Here is a 20035-nt window from a genome sequence, read left to right on the forward strand (position 1 = left end):
TAGCATTAAACGTGTGGTACCCATGACCAGTCCACAAAGTTCTGGCCTTTAGAGGATCCAGATGTGGTTACAATTTGGGTTCTTGACAACCAGCTCACACTTAAAGGTTAAATATTGGGCAGTGTGATGGAAGGCTTAGATGCAATCATACGTTCTCTATCTGTGACCTTCCCTGCCAGCGTCCCATAAACAAATTCGATGTGGGCTTTCATTTGCACCACTTTTTCTCCACTATGGAGTATGAGATTCCAGATATCTCATGTCCGTAGTATTTGTCCATACTCTGTAATGCATGTCTACCCTGAGTGCCCAGACACTCATGTTTTGTAGCATGTACCCAACAGCCTGCACACATTTCCAGCACTTATCCATGGCATCCCTCTCTCTAGTAGTGTATTGCGCTTTTTTCCTGGGGTTCTTGCCTCTTTCTGTTTTGATAAGCTGTGTGTTACTGGAGTTGCCACATATCCATATAGTTTGCTCTAAGTACAGGGCCAACGAATGAAAGTTTATTTCTTACCTAGAAATCTAGGTAAGATAGATAGATAGATAGATAGATAGATAGATAGATAGATAGATAGATAGATAGATAGATAGATAGATGATAGATAGATAGATAGATAGATAGATAGATAGATAGATAGATAGATAGATAGATAGATAGATAGATAGATAGATAGATAGATAAGTTTATTTATAGGCCGCCCTTTTCCCTGAGGGGACTCAGGGCGGCTTACAACTTATGGGGTAGGGAATACACACAATGACATATAAAACAATACATAATTAAAAATAGAAGCAACATTCATCATTCGGGTGGGGACGGATTATAATCTTTAACCCCAGGCCTGACGGGATAGCCAGATCTTGAGGGCTGTGCGGAAGGTCTGGAGGGTGGTGAGGGTACGAATCTCCACGGGGAGATCGTTCCAAAGGGTCGGAGCTACTACTGAAAAGGCTCTCCTCCACGTAGTTGCCAGTCGACACTGACTGGTGGATGGAACTCGGAGGAGGCCTAATCTGTAAGAAGTTTTGCTTTAGCTTTCTTTCTGATTCCTAATTCTTTTTTTTTTAATAGCCTGTGAGCTTTTTCCATAGGAAGGAATTCCTGCTTATAGCAAATAAACAATGCAGACATCTGTTTTGCTGATTATTCCCCCCCCCCCCCGAACAGAATCTGGACAGGTGAAAATGGTCTAGCTGTGTATTCCTTAATTGATTTGGAGCCCGGAATAGATTGTCTTGTTGGTTCTAGATTTCCAACAAACACAATTTTCTGTGAACCAGGGCTTAAAGAGTTTTATCTTCCTTATTTTGCATATAAATAGGATATATCATGTGAACTGAAGCAGAAAATAGTGTGTCTTAAATCTCATCTGAATGAGATATATGAAAGTCAGAGACTATTACCTTACTCTTGCATTCCACTGGGTACTTCCCCTGTGAGCCAAATTTATAAATCAGCACTAGTAAAATTACACGTAAATAATCTGGACATCAGCTCCCATCCCCTAGCAAGCATGCTACCTAAGGCAAAGGATTGAGGGAACTTTAGGATATCAAGTTGGGTTATTTTCCATGCTGTGCTGGATGACATGTAGTTATGAACATAAATTACCTCACCTCACTTTTTTATATATATATTATACATGGCAGCCATTCTCAACCCACATTCTTAAATGCATTGGATTAAATCCTGTTATTCATGATCAGCGTGTGTTGACGTTATTGTTATGGGATTCCTTCTACTCCCAAGTGTCGTGAAGATCTTAAGGAAATGTCCCGGGATGGAGCACAGGGCATAGAGCAGAAAGAAGGATTTGCTGGAATTCAGAACTGCTTTCACTTTGTATCCCTATTTCTTATTGCTAGCATCGATCTGCTTACGATGCCCTTCCCAGCTCAACAATCGTTTCCATGGCCTGCTGTGCTACAGGAAGCACCAGAGGGTACGATGAACTGGTGCCACATCAGGTGTGTTTTTAAACAGTGCACTCCTTGTACATGTTGGGATGATCAAGCGGTGTTGATGCAGGTTCCAATAATATCCTGTTTATATTATTGTCGTGTGCATAGAATTACTCCTGACGTTTCTCAAGCTTTAGTACAGCAGGTAGGGATCCTTATTTTGATTGGTCTTCCTCACTCAGATTGTTTCACCAATCCTACAAGCTTCACTCATGACCTATTCATAGACAAGTCAGAATGTTGGTCCTGGGCCTAAGTTATAGGTACATGAAAAATAAAACATTTGATAATCTTACTTGGTTTAGTAATAACGATACCACTTAGACTTATATACCGCTTCACAGTGCTTTACAAACCTCTGTAAGGAGTTTACAGAGTCAGCATATTGCCCCCAACAATATGGATCCTCATTTCACCAACCCCGGAAAGATGGAAGGCTGAGTCAGTCTTGAGCCGGTGAGGATCAATAGCAATAGCAATAGCAGTTAGACTTATATACCGCTTCATAGGGCTTTCAGCCCTCTCTAAGCGGTTTACAGAGTCAGCATATCACCCCCACAGTCTGGGTCATCATTTCACCCTCCTCGGAAGGATGGAAGGCTGAATAAACCTTGAGCCGGTGAGATTTGAACTGCCAAACTGCAGATAGCAGTCAACTGAAGTGGCCTGCAGTACTGCACTCTAACCACTGCGCCACCACAGCTCTAATGAAAGCAACGTTAGACATCGGACTACATTCTCTAAGAAAACATCAAACTCCTAGCAGTGGGCAGATTTAGCCTGCAGTACTGCATTCTAATCACTGCACCACCACAGCTCTAACGAAAACAACATTAAACATCGGACTACATTCTCCAAGAAAACATGCTCAGAGACCACCAAGGACTCCACAGAGAGTTCATTCTAATGCATCAGCACTTCCTATTTTGATCAGTGCAAAGTCATGGGCAGATGGCATTCTTCAGAGTGAAATAATTAGCATTCAAATTGTCAATGTCAAGCAAAAGCAATTTTTTATTGATCCATATGTTAAAGCTCCTGACTTTCAACTGAACTTTTTTAAAAAAATAACGTACTGGTAATTGTCTTTTAAATTATAAGAAGTGATATAGAAAAGTTTTAGATATGATCTGTAAAAGTTGTTTGAGCATGGGGAAAAATGATGAATTGCTATTTTTTCTATTTATTGGCAGATATCCGTGGTCTCTGAAGAAAGATTTTATGCAAAGTGGAATCCAGCAGCAACACAGTTAAAGCCCGGTGAAGTTAATTTCAAGACTGGAATTATAGCAGGAAGGCTAGCTATGAACAGATTACACCAAGAGCTGGGAGCTAAAGGTTTTAATCAGGCAAGAACTGGGTCAGCTTGTATTGTGGTTGAGAGAGATGGCATACTGGGAAAAGTTGAGCCAGGCACCATGGCTTGATGTCTTGTTTGTATATAGTGGACTAAATCATAAAGTAGTTGTCAGCTTAATGAGATGGGTAGATTTATGTTAAGAATATACCATAGTTCATTATTAGCAGCAAAATAATTTAAATCCACAATTACTTGTCTACTGCTTCCTTTACCTCCCAGAGACCTATAAGATCGCACAGATTAGGCCTCCTCCGGATTCCATCTGCCGGTCAATGTCGGCTGGTGACTCCCCGGGGGAGGGCCTTCTCTGTAGCAGCTCCGGCCCTATGGAATGATCTCCCCGTGGAGATCCGGACCCTTACTACTCTCCCGGCCTTCCGCAAAGCGATTAAGACCTGGCTGTTCCAGCAGGCCTGGGGCTGATTTGATTTCATCCAGCCCCATCCTAAGCTACATGAATGTTGTGTAATTTTTTAATGTCTGTTCTTTTTAATTTTTATATGTTCCCCCTCCCCGTTTATCTATAAGCCGCCCTGAGTCTCTCGAGAGTGGGCAGCATACAAATCCTAATAAACAGTAAACAGTAAACAGTACTGATTCACTTATTGTAATCATGACTAGAAACCAGAATCCTCATTTATTTGTTTTTTTGTTTTGCCAATTTTTTTTTCCAGCTACGAGGAAAGAAAATCAAGAAATAGATTATTAACGTTGAATGAATTATGATTATTTTATTTATTTGAAAGCCTGTAACTGGCTTTTCCATGACTAGGAACAAGTTATATGAAAGAGAATTCTTATGATCTTGGTTAAAAGGAATGAGATTCTAAATGTTCGTTTAAAGTTAAAATCCAAAATGAGGTTACTGATTAACCAAGAATATGAATATTTCTTCTGATTGGGTAATCTCTCTTTCAATGTCCTCTTGTTCATAGATTCTAAAAATTGTGACACTTGCCCTAAGATGCCCTAAATGAGAATTGCAATATGAGTAGTATTAATTTAAAATATATCCATCATCTTATTTATTTTTTTCTCAAAATACATTTTTAGGTCTTCGTAGACCAAGTTGATGAAGATATTGTGGCTGTGACCAGGCATTGCCCTAATACACACCAGTCCGTTGTGGCTGTTTCCCGAACAGCTTTCAGAAACCCTAAGACTTCCTTCTATAGTCAAGACGTTCCCCAAATGTGTATTCCAGGTAACCTTATCAATCCCCAAGCAGGTGTTTCTACCTATCACCTGTCCTTCCAGCAAACCCAGCAGTTGGCACAATATTGTCGGGCAGTATTAATGTTTGGCCCTATTATGTGGTATGAGCCTTCTTTCTAGAGCGCTTGGAATAAATGAGCCATCTATCAGGAACAATTAGTCCTTTTCCTACGACCACATTTGGGCCAGGCATGAAACCGGGAGCACTCGCTCACGTGCGGCGCTTCTGCGCATGTGCGGACTGTGTCTGTGATGACATCTGGGTGGGTGGGCGGAGCCTCCTCCTGCCGCCACTATCGGTTTGCCCGAACCAGGAAGAACTCGCAGAATACCACCTCTGAATTGGCCCCAGAATTTCCATTGCTAAATAAGGCAATTATTAAGTGAATCGTACTCAATTTTACCTTTTTAGCCATGGTTGTTAAGCAAATCACACAGTCGCTAATTGAATTGTGCAATTGTAAAATGAATCTGGCTTTCCCAATTGATTTAGCTCATCAGAAGCTGGCTGGGAAGATGGCAGTCACATGATCCCGCTATCCTGCAAACATTATAAATACACGTTGGTTGCCAAGTGCTCGAATTTTGATCACGTGGCTGCGGGGATGCTGCTATAATTGTAAGAACAAGGACTTGGGGTTGTAAGTCACTTTTTTCAGTTTTTAGTTCCACTGTAACTTTGAACAGAAGCTAAACGAAGCGTCGTAAGCTGAGGACTGTCTGTATTCAGTACAGATATTTTAGTACCTTGAGGCAACTTACTGAGATATAATATCTTTCGACACTCGGATTTCTCGTGAATCAACCATATTTGGATGAACATCCTTTGGAGAAATATTTTAGTATCTAAAATGTTAACAGTATTGCAGTATTAAGCATGTATAGATAAGCCGAAGCAGTTACATTGTCCATCACATGACAGGTTGTATTATGTAATCAGATTATATAGAAGTAATCTACCCCATGGTATATATGGTAGCATGATATAATGTAATATATGGATATCTCTGAGAGTTTAAGGGAAGATGGACCTTTTAGATAGCTTAAAATAAAATCCTTCCTTATTTATACTCTAATGATTTCAGAGTATAAATTATTTATACTCCAATTTAAAATGATTAATGATTTTAAATACTTCTACTGGGTTCCACCACAAAACCGCGTTCGACTAAAGCACGCTCGACGAAACCGCGTAGCTGACATCATCACAGCGCGACAACAGCACAGAGAAAAAAGCACGCTGTGAACGCTAAAGCTAAAATTAACCCCTAAACCTAAACCTAACTCCCCTAAACCTAACCCTAAACCTAACCCTAAACCTAACCCTTAACCTAACGCTAAACCTAATCCTAACCCTTAGCCTAACCCTAAACCTAACCCTAACCCTTAACCTAACCCTAAACCTAAACCTAACCCTTAACCTAACCCTAAACCTAACCCTTACCTTAACTTGAATCGGCTTGCTTTTAAAGCGCTATTTAAAGCGCCCTTTTTTCTCCGTGGTCGCTGTTGTCGCCCTGCTGATGACGTCAGCGACGCGGTTTAATCGGGCGCGCTTTAGTGGAGCGCGGTTTTGTCGTGCCACGCTTCTACTGCTGCTTGTTAAAGGTAAGTTGATACTATTTCAGCATAGTTGAAATGAATACATATAGTCCACGACTTACGGCCACAATTGAGCCCAAAAGTCACATTTCTAAGTGAGAAATTTGTTAAGTGAGTTTTGCCCCATTTTATGATTTTTCTTGCCATGTTTGTTAAGTGAATCACTGCAGTTGTGACATTAGCAACATGGTGATTAAGTGAATCTGAATTCCACATTGCCTTTGCTTGTCAGAAGGTTTGAAAAGGTGATCACAGGACCCCAGGACACTGCAACTTTATTAAATATGAGGCAGTTGTCAAACATTTGAATGCCAATCACCTGACCATGGGGATGCTGCAAAGGTCATAAGTGTGAAAAATGGTCATAAGTGCTGCTGTAACTTTGGTCATTCATTGAACTATTGTACATCGACGACTCCCTGTACACATTTTGAACATAGAATGAATGTAAAGGAGGATAAGAGCAACAATAGTGACATTAGAAAAATAAATATTGTTTTGTACTTAGAGCCTTGGTGGCACAGTGGTTGGAATACAATATTGCAGGCTAACCTGCCCACAGCCTGACCGGTTCAAGGTTGACTTAGCATTCCATCCTTCCGAGGTCGGTAAAATGAGGACCCAGATTATTGTGGGCAATACGCTGACTTTGTAAACTGCTTAGAGAGGGCTATAAAGCACTGTGAAGTTGCCATTGCTAGATATCAATGTATGCCAAATAACATACAATAGGATTCATATGGTCTTCAATCCTTAGCTCTTGACTTGGAGTTGGCATAATAGCTGCTTTTTTCTTACTGTTCCTATAGGTAAAATTGAAGAAGTAGTTCTTGAAGCTAGGACTGTAGAGAGAAGTGCAGATCCTTATAAAAAGGATGATCATACAATCAATGGGCTGCCTGAGTATACAGTTGAACTCCGAGAACATATACAGGTTAGTTCTCATTCTCTCTCTCTCTCCCCCTCCCTCCCTCCCTCTCTCTGTCTCTCTCTCTGTCTCTCTCTCTCTCTCTCTCTCTCTGTCTCTGTTTCTCTCTCTCTCTCTCTCTCTGTTTCTCTCTCACTCTGTCTCTCTCTTTTTTCTTTTTCTCTCTCACTCTCACTCTGTCTGTCTCTTTCTCTCTCACTCACGCTGTCTGTCTCTCTCTCCTTCCCTCCTTCTCTCCCTCTCTCTCTGTCTGTCTCTCTCTGTCTCTCTCTCACTCTCACTCGGTCTGTCTCTCTCTCTCTGTCTCTCTCTGTCTCTCTCACTCTGTCTCTCTCTTTTTCTCTCTCACTCTCACTCAGCCTGTCTCTCTCTGTTTCTCGCTCTCTGTCTCTCTTTCTCACTCTCATTCTGTCTGTCTATCTCTCTCTCTCTCTGTCTCTGTCTCTCTGTTTCTCTCTCATTCTGTCTCTTTTTCTCTCTCACTCTCACTTTGTCTCTCTCACTCTGTCTCTCTCTTTCTCTCTCTGTCTGTCTGTCTGTCTGTCTCTCTCTCTCTCTCTCTCAAATTTTAAGAGTTACCTGATATTAGCTGCTTTTCTTCTCTTGTTAGCTCAAGGAAAGTAAAATAATAAAGCAAGCTTCAATTTCCACAAAAGGTCCTAATGAATTCGTTCAGGAAATAGAATTTGAAAAGCTTACACCAGGGAGCGTGATCATATTTAGGTAAATAGCAATAATTTCTACCCATTGTATGGAGTTTATTGGAATGGAAGACTAACATCTCTTATTTGGTGGTAATATTGTAGAGTTAGCCTGGATCCAAAGGCACAAGATGCTGTAGGAGTACTTCGCAACCATCTAATCCAGTTCAGTCCTCACTTTAAATCTGGAAGTCTGCCTGATGACAGTTCAGAAGCTATACTGAAAACCCCCTTTTCGGTGTAAGTTTGTCTCTATGTTGAAACTTAACAAGAAGAGGTAAAGTTACACAAATGTCTCCTTTGCTTGTTGTGTAGTTCTGTCTTGTGTTCAAAACAGTCATGATGAATTAGTAAGACAATAGCATGTTTGACAATAAATATGATGTTACTTTTGGCCATTAATACTTTAGACCTTCGAGAAAGAGGTAAAGGTTACCAAGACTTTCTGTACGCATTTTCTTGAAAGGAAATCTCGTTCAAATGATTCAGACTTTGGCATTAGTGTGCTTAGCAATGACTTCCTGCCAATCTTGTTCACTCTTGTTCAAAGACTGTTATTGTCTCTAAGACTGAACTACATATTATGGCGAATGTGTCATCACAGTTGTGCGTAAGAGATGTGGGTATTTGTCATTAAATGTCACTGGTAGGATGTATTCATCCAATGTACGATCACAGCAGGGAGGGAGTGGAAATTTAATCTCCCCTTCTCCCCACAGTAGGCCTTGGGAAATCTATCCAAATTCAGTCCCAGAGGAAAGCTCCTTTTTGCATTTTCTCCCTGAGCAAATAACAGCTAAGAGGTTATATTTTTGGAGGTGTAATGAAAGAGGCAATATTTTTAATATAATTATATGATTGCCACATTATTTTCTCCCTTGTAGAATGATTGAATTATGACATGCACCTGTGATTTAGCTGGATAAGAGATCAAAATGTGTAATTTTGGAATGACAAAATAAGATTCACTTTCATGCATCTCAAACAGACAAGCTGTAATCAGCCCTTAATAAGAGCAGAATAAAACTTGGTGAGAGAATTCTTGGAGATCTCAGCAGTATACTTACATCTTGAATGCATCCTCTCACCACATCTTGGGGCTTATTGTAAACCTTGGCCCTTGGCCTAGATATTATGTAGTCACATATAGATAGTCCTTGACTTAAGACCAATTGCTTAATAACCCTTCAAAGTTATGACGGACCCTCCAAATGCTGCTTATTACCCATTTTTTAAGTGAGGACAGACATACAGATACATACATAGAATCACATGATTGCATTTTAAGTGCTTGGCACCCAGTTCACCTTTCGGAATGGGAAAACTCGCCATGGCCAATTCAACATAGCTAGTTTACTAAATCCAATTCACCATGGGACAACTCATTGCAGGACATCAATTCATCAATTCAATTTAATTATTTAAAATAATTAAAAATTATTTTTATTTTTGTCATTTACATTTCATTTTGCCCTTCCTTTGGCATCCTATCTTTAATTATTCTATTCCACTATTATTATTATTATTATTTTGATACTAGTGTAACTCTTGTCCCATGTGGAGTTGTCCTGCGGTGAGTTGGTCATGGCAAGTTGTTGTAAACCCTTTACCTTTACAGCCAGTTGCAGTGTCCACAGTCACAGGACCTCAATTTGCAAGTTTTTTATCAGTTTTGGTGTTTATAGCAATAGCAGTTAGACTTATATACCGCTTCATAGGGCTTTCAGCCCTCTCTAAGCGGTTTACAGAGTCAGCATATCGCCCCCACAATCTGGGTCCTCATTTCACCCACTTCGGAAGGATGGAAGGCTGAGTCAACCCTGAGCCGGTGAGATTTGAACCGCTGAACTGCTGATCTAGCAGTCAGCTGAAGTGGCCTGCAGTACTGCACTCTACCCACTGCGCCACCTCGGCTCTCTAGTTTATTTCTAACTAGTTTATTTCTAGTTGCTGGCAAAAACTGCCCATTGGGGAAAATTGATTTAATTATGATGTTCACTTAATGATCACTGTAAAAAATGTTGAAAATTCAACATTTCCAATGATGATCATGATAACCTATAACTGGACTCAATTATGATCATGTTGAGAACTACCTGTAGGTCTTACATTATACACACCACCTTCATATGCTTGTTACAGCTAATTTCTGGTTGTTGTTTTTTCTTAGTATTGCATCAAAATTAACATTGGCAGATCTAAATCAACTACTGTATCGTTGTGATGCAGAAGAACAAGAAGATGGTGGTGGATGTTACGACATACCAAACTGGACACCTCTTAAATATGCAGGCCTTCAAGGTGGAAATCTACATGTTTTCGTCTCAAACTAATTGATAATGAATATATATTTATTCCATTTCAAAATTTAACTTTCTGTATGTTTTTATTCTTATCCAAGGTCCACACTTTTTGGGGTGAGCAGGGTCATGGACTTCTCTGACCCCCCCCCCCCCTTTGTACGTGTGTGAGAGAAAGTGAATTTGATATTTTTAAAAATAAAAAGTTTTTAAAACTGCATTAAGCTACACATTTTAAAACATTATTTTTCAAACTGCATCAAGCCTATTTTAAAGCCAGTGTTATAGTTCTTGAATGTTTCCATTGAGAAACTGTCAACAATCTAGGCCACAGGTTCAGGGGCCAAAAAAGTATTTTGGGGAACCTCATGTGACATATTGTGCTATAAGTAGAATAGATCCAATAAAATCCATGCAATCCTGTTTGATCAATACTTGACAATACTTCCTACTTTAATTCTCAGTTTCTAGGATCTCTAGAAGTTAGAAAAACAGAAGAATACTAGGACATTAATCAAAGCTACTGGGCTAACACATACTGGTAGTAAACCCTAGTTGTTCTGTTGAGAATGATATATTACTGATTATTTAAAATTTTCAAACTAACTATAAATTTAGTTTAAATTTATGAGTTTTCAAAATAACTTCAAACTGTGATTTATATCTCTGTTTAATAGATTCTCATAAATCACAAGTATAAACTGGTGAAATTCAGATATAAGTCTAAGAACCATGGCCTTTGTTTGTTGTCATGTCTGAATATAGGATAATTTTGCAGAATATTTTCAAACCTACACCTTAGAAGAAATTAAGATTTGTATATAGGTTTGTAGGCTGGTTGAAGGTAGCATAACACATTTTTAAAAGAAGCGCGTTTTTTAAGTCTATATAAACATCCTACATTATTTTTCTTTTAATTAAATTTAGATCTTTACTGTTTTCAAAAATACATGTTTCAAAGCTGTTTGTTTTTAATTTTTGAAATCCCAACATGGGTCAGTATGATTTAAAGTAGAGGGCGTCTAACCTTGGCAACTTCATGACTTATGGACTTCAGAATCCAGAATTGGCTAGCTGGAAAATTCTGGGAGGTGAAATCCACAAATCATAAAGTTGCCAAGGTTGGACACCCCTGATTGAAGGCATACAAATAAATAACATGATAATGCATGCCATAGTTTTCATGACCTGCCGGTATATTATTAAACCATATTTCTGTGGATCCTCAGGAATAATGTCAGTGATGGCAGAAATACGACCAAATAATGACTTGGGCCATCCTTTCTGTGGCAACTTGAGAGCTGGAGATTGGATGATTGACTATGTGAGCAATCGCTTAATTTCTCGTGCTGGAGCTTGCTCCGATGTAAGTTAAACTTCGCAAAAATAAATTCTCTTTGTAAACAGATATTCATTTGTTATACATTAACTTACCTGAGAAACTCTTCTTGCAAACTTGAAAGCTAATATATTATTTGGGAAGCTTTGTACAATTATTTAACAAGGATTAACTTAACTTTCAGCACTTGTTATTAATCACAGTTTTAAATTTAGTATTACTGTTTGTTTCCTTCAACTATTAGGTTGGGAAGTGGCTGAAAGCAATGTTTATCTACTTGAAGCGGGTCCCTCGTTATCTCATTCCATGTTATTTTGATGCTATATTAGTGGGTGCATATACTACCCTTCTTGACTTGGTTTGGAAACAGATGTCCAGGTATGCTTTTATTAGTATAGCTGTAGAAAGCCAGAGCATGATATTGTTCAGTTGTGTCAAGCACAAAATGTTTCATCTGTTTTTCTTTAAAAGCACAGTGTGACTCATTACGGCCCCTGGGATAATCTTGACTGCATTGAAAAATTATTTCCTTTTTTTCTCCATATTAATTAAAGTAAACCATCTAAGTCATCTCTTAATTTCTGCTTGGTAACACTTAGCCAAATGTGTATGTAAGTATCCTAGCTGAAAAACAATGTGTTTCAGTTGATACGGTATCTTAATTGAATGTGAGATGACTAATAAGTGATAGCTCATTCATATATTTTATTTGATGTGATCCGCTAACCGTCAGTAAACTGTTCATGGCTACTGAGCTTTTTAAAGATCATATAATGTCCATGAGACCATGAATGTGTGATCCTTCTGAGCTGTCTGTAAGGGTTGGGTCTGTGGGACACACTATTTGTGATGGTTGGTGATTGCTGTTGAAACATATGATGAAGGTGCTTCTTGGGGATTACTGTTTATTGACCTGTGGTTCCCCTTAAAGTTTATCTTGTCATTGGTATTGTTCAACAACAAGGTGAAAGCAATCAGAACCCTTAAATGTTATCTTAATTTTGACAGTGGGAACAAACCAAAATTATATCAGGACAACTCTGGATTACTTTTGGATTTGGTAACTATTTTCAATAGTGAAATTGCATTCTAGAAAAGCGGGTTTACAATTTGGGATTCTTTTTTTATTCTTAATGTCAGGCCTCAATTGCAGCAGTCAATCAAGTATCCATGCACTTAATGGCTATTAATTAGTGGAAGGTACAAACCAGTGGTGGGATTCAGCCAGTTCGCACCTATTCAGGAGAACCAGTTGGTAACTTTCTAAATAGTTCAGAGAACCGATTGTTGGAAGAAATCTCCTTTTGTTTTTTTCACTTTACAGGGCTAATCCTGTAAGGAACGCAGGAAGGAAACATTCTAGTGTTGTTTCTAGCCTAATCTTTATTTCCCTGCTTACAGAAACTGCCTCTCAGGTTAACCCTTATTACATTGTAACAGCTAAGGCGAAGCGCCCATCGACCTGAGTGACCTTGAGTTGGCCAAGCCCACCCAGTCATATGACCACTGAGTCCCACCTATCCAGACAGTCATTAGGGCAGAGAACGGTTGTTAAATTATTTGAATCCCACCACTGGTACAAACACAAAATGCTGCTTGCATTGAAAGAATTTTACTGGTTATCAGGCACAATTTTAAAAGTTAGTGTTCACTTTTAAAGCCCTAAATGGCTTTTAGCCTGATTATCTGGGGGATTGGATCACCTAGTATGAACCTGCCCAGGTACTTAAAGGAGAGCATCCTTTGATCCCCCACACATTGGCAGAGGTTTAGCTATCTTGTATACAGGAGGTGTGGTTATGGGATGCTCTGTGCAAGAACAATGTTTGGCACTCTCTCTTCCAGCCCTTAGGAAATCGGCAAAAATATATTGGTTTTGCCAAGATTCTAATTACAGTAAAAGGTACTTTATGGACAAATTGAAAATATCTTTATACATTTCCATGACATAGAAGAGGTCATCACGTATATTTGTGTTGTTTTTGTGATAACGTTATCATGCAGTCGTGTTTATAATTCCAATATTATGCAAATGATGTATATTAATGCAAATTTAATTTGACATGATTACACAAGCAATGTAAACCACAGTGGAGATGAGGTCCATTGCATCAAGATCCATAAAATTGAAGTTTCAGTGTAATTCTAGTGTCATTGGTTTTTTTAATTACCGTATATAGATTTTCCTGTTCTATCTTTTGTACTTATTGTTTTATTGTTGTATTAGTGCCTTTTTGCTAGCTTGGTACCAGAAAATTTATGGACTTGAAAGTGTTGCTTTAATTACAGCTTTGTTCAGAATGGTTCAACGTTTGTTAAACATCTTTCCTTGGGCTCAGTCCAGATGTGTGGAATAGGAAAATATCCATCTTTGCCACCTCTGTCTCCTGCCTTAAAGGATGTCCCTTATAGGCTGAATGAGATTACAAGAGAAAAAGAACAGTGCTGTGTTTCTTTAGCAGCTGGTAAGCAAGGTCACTGGTCCATGAAAGAATCCACCTTTAAAAATATTTTGCATGTTTTGAATCTCTGCTAGCAGAAATGAAGCATTTATTTTTGGGCTCATGAACCTTGGAGATCTGGTGCTGGGAAGGCAAGAAGAGCAGTGTAGTATAAATCGAATTAAATCTGAGTGGATAGTAACAGTCATATTCCTTCAATTAGTAGTACTCAGTACTTTTTCTGTCTCCCACTCTAAATTAAGAGATAACATTGGAGTTTGGACAGGTGTGTTAGATCTCTAAAGAAATTCAAAAATTAGGTGGTGTGATGTTTCCAGGACACCATCATCATCAGTAATTTTTAGTAGGATAGCTTGTGTTAACAAAAATAGATTCAGCAGACTCAATTAGTTGATTCAGAGCCTTCTTTCATTAGCTGGCCTTAAGAATTCCTGCTTTCTAGAATTCCATTATCCTAATGTTTGATCGTCCCAAAGATGCTTTTTCAGGAGGCAACTGGTCTTTCTTGTTTTTCTTTGAAGACGTCTTGCTTTTCAGCCAAGACTGGACTCCCCATCCTCTAGTCAGAGCTGAAGAAGCTTTTTAGATGAGAAGCAAAGCATCTTCAAAGAAAAACAAGAAAGTCCAGTTGCTTCCTGAAAAAGCACCTTTGGGACAACCATGATTTGGATGACCGCGAATCTCCATAAACATGAGAGTGTTATGAAGAATCCACAGCTGAAATTAGCTCAACCCAGTCGGTTCTCACTTGGAGAACACTATGGAAAATCTCCATAGACATTTAACTAGTTGGTCTCATCTAATAACATTTGGTCCCTTTGCATATCTTTCACGACCACAAGGTTGGATAAAATAGTTTATGTAAATCAGTTTCTACTGACATTCTTTACATTTGTATTTGACAGTCAATTTTATATTGATGCTAAAATTCTATGAAGCTGAAACTTACCTCTGTCAAAAGTTTAAAGAATAAGAATTGGAGCATTCTGGCAAACTTTTGGAACTTTACAAACCTACATATAACTTTCAATGCTTCACCATAAGCTATATGTAATTCGTTATTTATTTTTATTGCTTTAAATATAATAACAGAAAACCAGAAAAAGAACAAAATATAATGATACTTGTGTTAGAAATGCATTGCCAAAAAAAAGGGGGGAAACATAGTAAAAAAATTTTTTAAATCCATACAAAGTCTACATCTCTTCGGCAACCCATTCAATCAGATCTTCATTGAATGAAAGGTGCTATAAATTTATGTTTTCAATGCTGCAGTTATCAGTTTTTTGGCCATAGTAAGAGTGTGAAACATCCATTTATGTTGTCAGGTTGTCAAATTACACCAGATATGTAACTCAAAAGACTATTATCCTCCAAAAAGTTTAGCTTTTGTTGTAGTATTATTTTCAGCAGACTGTGTTTTTCTATTGTTGTGACTTAGATGAAGTTCAGAGCACATTTTATGACAAATTCATGCAAAACTCTACGTAATCCCAAGGGGTTTACATACTTTTTCTTGCAACTGTGTGTGTGTGTGTGTGTGTGTGTGTGTTCCAATAATTTGTCTGTGTACCCAAGTATATAATGTACAAGTGGCTGTTTGAAATGAGATTATATATTTGTGGATTGTTATTACACATCTAGTAATTATATATTCTGTATTCTTCATTGGGTGGACTAGTCTATAAATATAGTGAGCGTTATAGTACATATGAGTTGTGTTAAAAGAAAATATAAGTAAATATGTAGGTATTAGAATCAGGGTCATGTCAAATCTCATGTCAGATTTAGTGTTCCAGTGTCAAGCAAGAACCAAAATAAATTGTTATTTAGATAGAGCTTGACAGAACAGTGTTACAGAGATGATTTTAAAGTTACAGTCAGATACAAGTACAAAAGATTTACAAATATATACCGGTAATATTTTCTTACATTATTAAGAAAATGATGTGTTCCTATATTCCTATATGAATTTCCTAACTCATATTGGTTCCAAGTGAATGTTATCAAGCAGAGAAACAAAAGGTTCATCTATCTTATCCTGTAGATAAGTCTTGCTAGCTAATGAGAGTAAGGAAGGTCCCAATATTCATTTTTAAAAATAAATAAATTAGGATGACTTTGTGCAGATGGACATCATCCAAATTGAGTTACTCAGAGGGAATGGAACAGTGTGTGGCTCAGCCATAAATATAAAGTAAGCTGTTTTTTTGAAAGGTAGAGAGCTATTAAGTTCTTAAGCTTTATACATCTGCTTTGTCTCTCACTCTCAGGTTTACCTCATTTCTCATCTGGCATTTTCCGTTGCTGGGGGAGAGACACCTTTATTGCACTGAGAGGACTGATGTTAGTTACTGGACGCTACTTAGAAGCAAGGTAAAGCAGTTACAGATGTCAATAGTATCTCTGTCGGTCTCTATCTCTCCCTCTCTCGCCCTCTTACCTACCTATCTACGGTTCACCGACAAATGCACACCCGACAAAAGCGTGGCAAGAAAACCACGAGGTTGAAATCGCGCTCACAGAAGGGCGCTGACAAATGCGCGCCGATGAAAGCGCGCCATCAAGAAACAATGCGAAAACAACGTAATAATAATGTAATAACCCTAACTCTAAACCTAACCCTAACTCTTACCTTAACCCTAATCGTGCTTTTGTGGGCGCGGTTTTGTCGGCGCTCTTTTGTGGGAGCGCTTTCGACCTCGTGGTTTTCTCGCCGCAGTTTTGTCGGCGCGCTTCTGTCGGGCGCACATTTGATGGGTCACACCTATCTACATATCCACACATCAATAGTCCTTGATTTACAACCACAATTGAGCCCAACATTTCTGTTGTTAAGTGACACAATTGTTAAGAGAATCTCTGCAGTCACTAAATTAGTAACCCGGTTGTTAAGTGAATCTGGCTTCCCCATTGACTTTGCTTGTCAGCAGGTCACAAAAGGTGGATCACCCCTTGGGACGCAACAATGGTCATAAACATGAACCAGTTGCCAAGCATCTGAATTTTGATCACACGACCATGGGAATACTGCAAAGGTCACAATTGGGAAAAACAGTCATAAGTCACATTATTCAGTGCCGTTGTATCTTGAATGGTCACTAAATGAACTGTTGTAAGTTGAGGACTTGTATGATTTATACGAACAGGAAAACGAAAATAGAAATTTGTATTGGGATAAATAAGATTCTAGTCATTTAAAGCAATGCTTTATGTGTACATTTTTGGTTTCCCAACTAGAAAGGAGAGAATTATTTGTTTATGTAACCCATCCTAATCCTGGCCTGAGTGCCTTTCGGAAAATCCTCTGGAAGGCTCTTATTAAACAGAATGATTTATCCATGCAAGACTAAATACAGATCGTCCTTGTGGGATCAGAAGCTTCTTTACTAAGTGATGCAGTCATTAAGTGAGCATCTCATGACCTGGTCTGATTTTGCAACCATTTTTACTTCACATACTTTTAGTGAGATGTAATAGAAAACTTGAAAGCCTACCATTTTATCTTCACTCCCTTCTCCATCTCTCTGGTTTCAGGAACATAATATTAGCATTTGCCGGCACCCTAAGGCATGGTCTCATTCCCAATCTGCTTGGCCAAGGTACTCATGCCAGGTACAATTGTCGTGATGCTGTGTGGTGGTGGCTTCAGTGTGTACAAGATTATTGTAAAACCGTTCCAAATGGCACAGACATTCTCAACTGTCCGATATCTAGAATGTATCCTACTGATGATTCTCTACCTCAGCCAGCAGGCAAAATGGTAAATTATAGCTTCTGCCTTTTTAGCTCCGTTCAGTCCCTTACATGTTTTATCCGTGTGTTCGTTTGGGAGAGGAATCTTCTAGTTTTGCGAGTTGACATAAGCTCATTTCAGATTATTGCTGAAGTAGATTTATCCCCTATGGCAGGGATGTCAAATTCAAGGTGGCCCGCAGGGTGCTTAGATTTGACCCGTGGGGGCCACCCTGGAAACAACAAAGGACCAACCTGCAGTGCCTCTGCCAGTGAAAATGGAGCTCAGGAGGGCCATGTGTTAACTCCGTTTTCGGTGGCAGAGGATTGTAGGAGCCCGTTGCGGCCAAAAATGGAGCCCGGGAGGCAGTGGTGGGTTTCAAAAATTGTTCGAACCTACTCTGTGGGTGTGGCCTCCTTTGTGGGAGTGGCTTGCCACCCATGTGACTGGATGGGAGTGGCTTGCCGCCCATGTGACCAGATATGAAGATGCCGACAACACTTGTCAGAACCACCTTAAATTACCTCACACACAGCACTGGCATGCGTAAGAATATGATGTAAACTTGTTTTTTAAAAGGCATCTTTGGTTTGCGTTAAAACAACTTCAACACACGCAATGTTCTGATTGCACCACAAACGCAGTAGTCATCCTTACCTTTCACAGAGGCACTGAGTTTTATAAATAGGAGCATGATAGTGTAGAATAATCATATCCAAGGACCAGTGGTGGGTTTCAAAAAATTTTGGAACCTCTTCTGTAGGTGTGGCCTGCTTTCCGGGTCCACTGGTGGAACCTCTTCTAACCAGTTCGGTAGATTTGACGAACCGGTTCTACCGAATAGGCGCGAACTGGTAGGAACCCACCTCTGCCGGGAGGGCCACGCAAAGCCTCCCTGAGCTCCGTTTTGACTGGTAGAGGGCTGCAGGAAGCCATCGTAGCCAAAAATGGAGCCTTGATGAGTGAAATGGAGCCCAACCCAGCCAGCCAGCCCCCCCCCCTGGCCATGCCCCCTCCAGGTCAAACACAAACCTGATGCAGCCCTCAATGAAATTGAGTTTGACACCACTGCTCTATGGTGTTGTGCGATGCCTGTTACTGCCTGATGCTATTATGATTGCAAAAATCCCTCTTGGATTATTATTATTATTATGTTTGGTGACATTTGATAACATAAAAAGGTTTTGTCCTTAACAGAGGTTGAGAAGAAATTTCTCTTGCTCTGCAGTTTAATATAAAATGCAAACACTTGCCCGAAGAACTTCAATATTGCAGTATTACTTTCATTGACATAGTCTTACTGTTGTAATCAAATTTGTTAAAAGACAAATGTTAAAAGGAAGTGGAATTGTTCTCAGTAAACCAGTTGTATATATTATTGAACTGTAGTGCTGAAGCATTTCTGACCTGCTTCAGAAGGAGAAATACTGACTATGTCTGTCTTCAGTACCTTAAATTTACACTTGATATTACATAGTACAAAGGACCACTTTAAAGTTTTGAGAGTCATTTTGGTTAAGGCATCAGACTGGAAACCAGGAGGTCGCGAGTTCTAGTCCTGCCTTAGGGCAAAGCCAGCTATGTGAGTCAGTTACTTTCTCTCAACTCTAGGAAGGAAGCAATGACAACCCGCTTTTGAAAAACGTTGTCAAGAAAATCAAAATATCTCTAAGATTCAAAAACGTTTGAATGTGGGGGGGGAGGGTAATAAAGTGCAGAGGTTGGAGTAAGTAAAGTGAGGATGTTCAGTTTCAAATTTATTTTCAGGCAAATCCACTCACCAGGCCCCGCCATTCTTTATTAGCCCAACTTAGCTCATAAAATAGTTTTTCAGAGATAAAATGAGTTTTATGTAACCATTTTGAAATTCTGGGGAAACACAGGACATAAATCCAATACACACACTCTCTTGAGAGTGAGTCCATTGGCCTTGCCTCTGAATAGGATGTTCCTTTACAAACTTAATGTTCCTTGTTATGTGTGTTTTGAATTTACAATTTTTTTTATTCTTTCCTCCCAGGATCAGCCATTATATGAAGTGATCCAGGAAGCAATGCAAAAGCACGCCCAAGGCATAGATTTCCGAGAGAGGAATGCTGGCCCACAAATAGATCGAAATATGAGAGATGAAGGTACATATTCTTTTAACTATTTTTTTAAATGGATGTTTATTTTTTAGCTTCCTAAAATATCTTGAAATAAAGTGAGATTTTCTTTAAATCCCTTAAAGATACACTTTTCCGTGATTTAGAGCACGGGTGTCAAACTCGATAGCGTCACGTGACGTCACATGACTTACCGCAATGTTTTTTGCGTTGTAGGCAGGATGGCGTGGCCTACGCACGATGCATCCAGCTGGTGGGCAGCCAGTTTGACACCCCTGAATTTTAGAGAAAATCTTTCATATCACTGTGTTGTCAGTTA

General features: G+C 39.1%; 1 protein-coding gene across 2 annotated transcripts in view; it reads left to right on the plus strand.

The window, feature by feature from the left end:
* Positions 1-20035, plus strand: part of AGL (amylo-alpha-1,6-glucosidase and 4-alpha-glucanotransferase) — a 63448-nt gene that overhangs the window by 23734 nt on the left and 19679 nt on the right. For both annotated transcript variants that reach the window (XM_087719302.1, XM_087719301.1), the window contains exons 15-27: positions 1873-1974; positions 3162-3317; positions 4382-4532; positions 6955-7079; positions 7684-7796; positions 7880-8014; positions 9945-10075; positions 11304-11440; positions 11658-11791; positions 13703-13878; positions 16149-16251; positions 17413-17638; positions 19632-19743. In XM_087719302.1, coding sequence (XP_087575428.1) covers positions 1873-1974; positions 3162-3317; positions 4382-4532; positions 6955-7079; positions 7684-7796; positions 7880-8014; positions 9945-10075; positions 11304-11440; positions 11658-11791; positions 13703-13878; positions 16149-16251; positions 17413-17638; positions 19632-19743 — 1801 coding nt within the window. The remainder of the gene's footprint in view (positions 1-1872; positions 1975-3161; positions 3318-4381; positions 4533-6954; positions 7080-7683; positions 7797-7879; positions 8015-9944; positions 10076-11303; positions 11441-11657; positions 11792-13702; positions 13879-16148; positions 16252-17412; positions 17639-19631; positions 19744-20035) is intronic.

This window comes from Thamnophis sirtalis, unplaced genomic scaffold (genome assembly GCF_051295495.1).
Source record: "Thamnophis sirtalis isolate CommonGarterSnake01/CBP01778 unplaced genomic scaffold, rThaSir2_p1.2 scaffold_7, whole genome shotgun sequence".
Classification (NCBI taxonomy): Eukaryota; Metazoa; Chordata; class Lepidosauria; order Squamata; family Natricidae; genus Thamnophis; species Thamnophis sirtalis.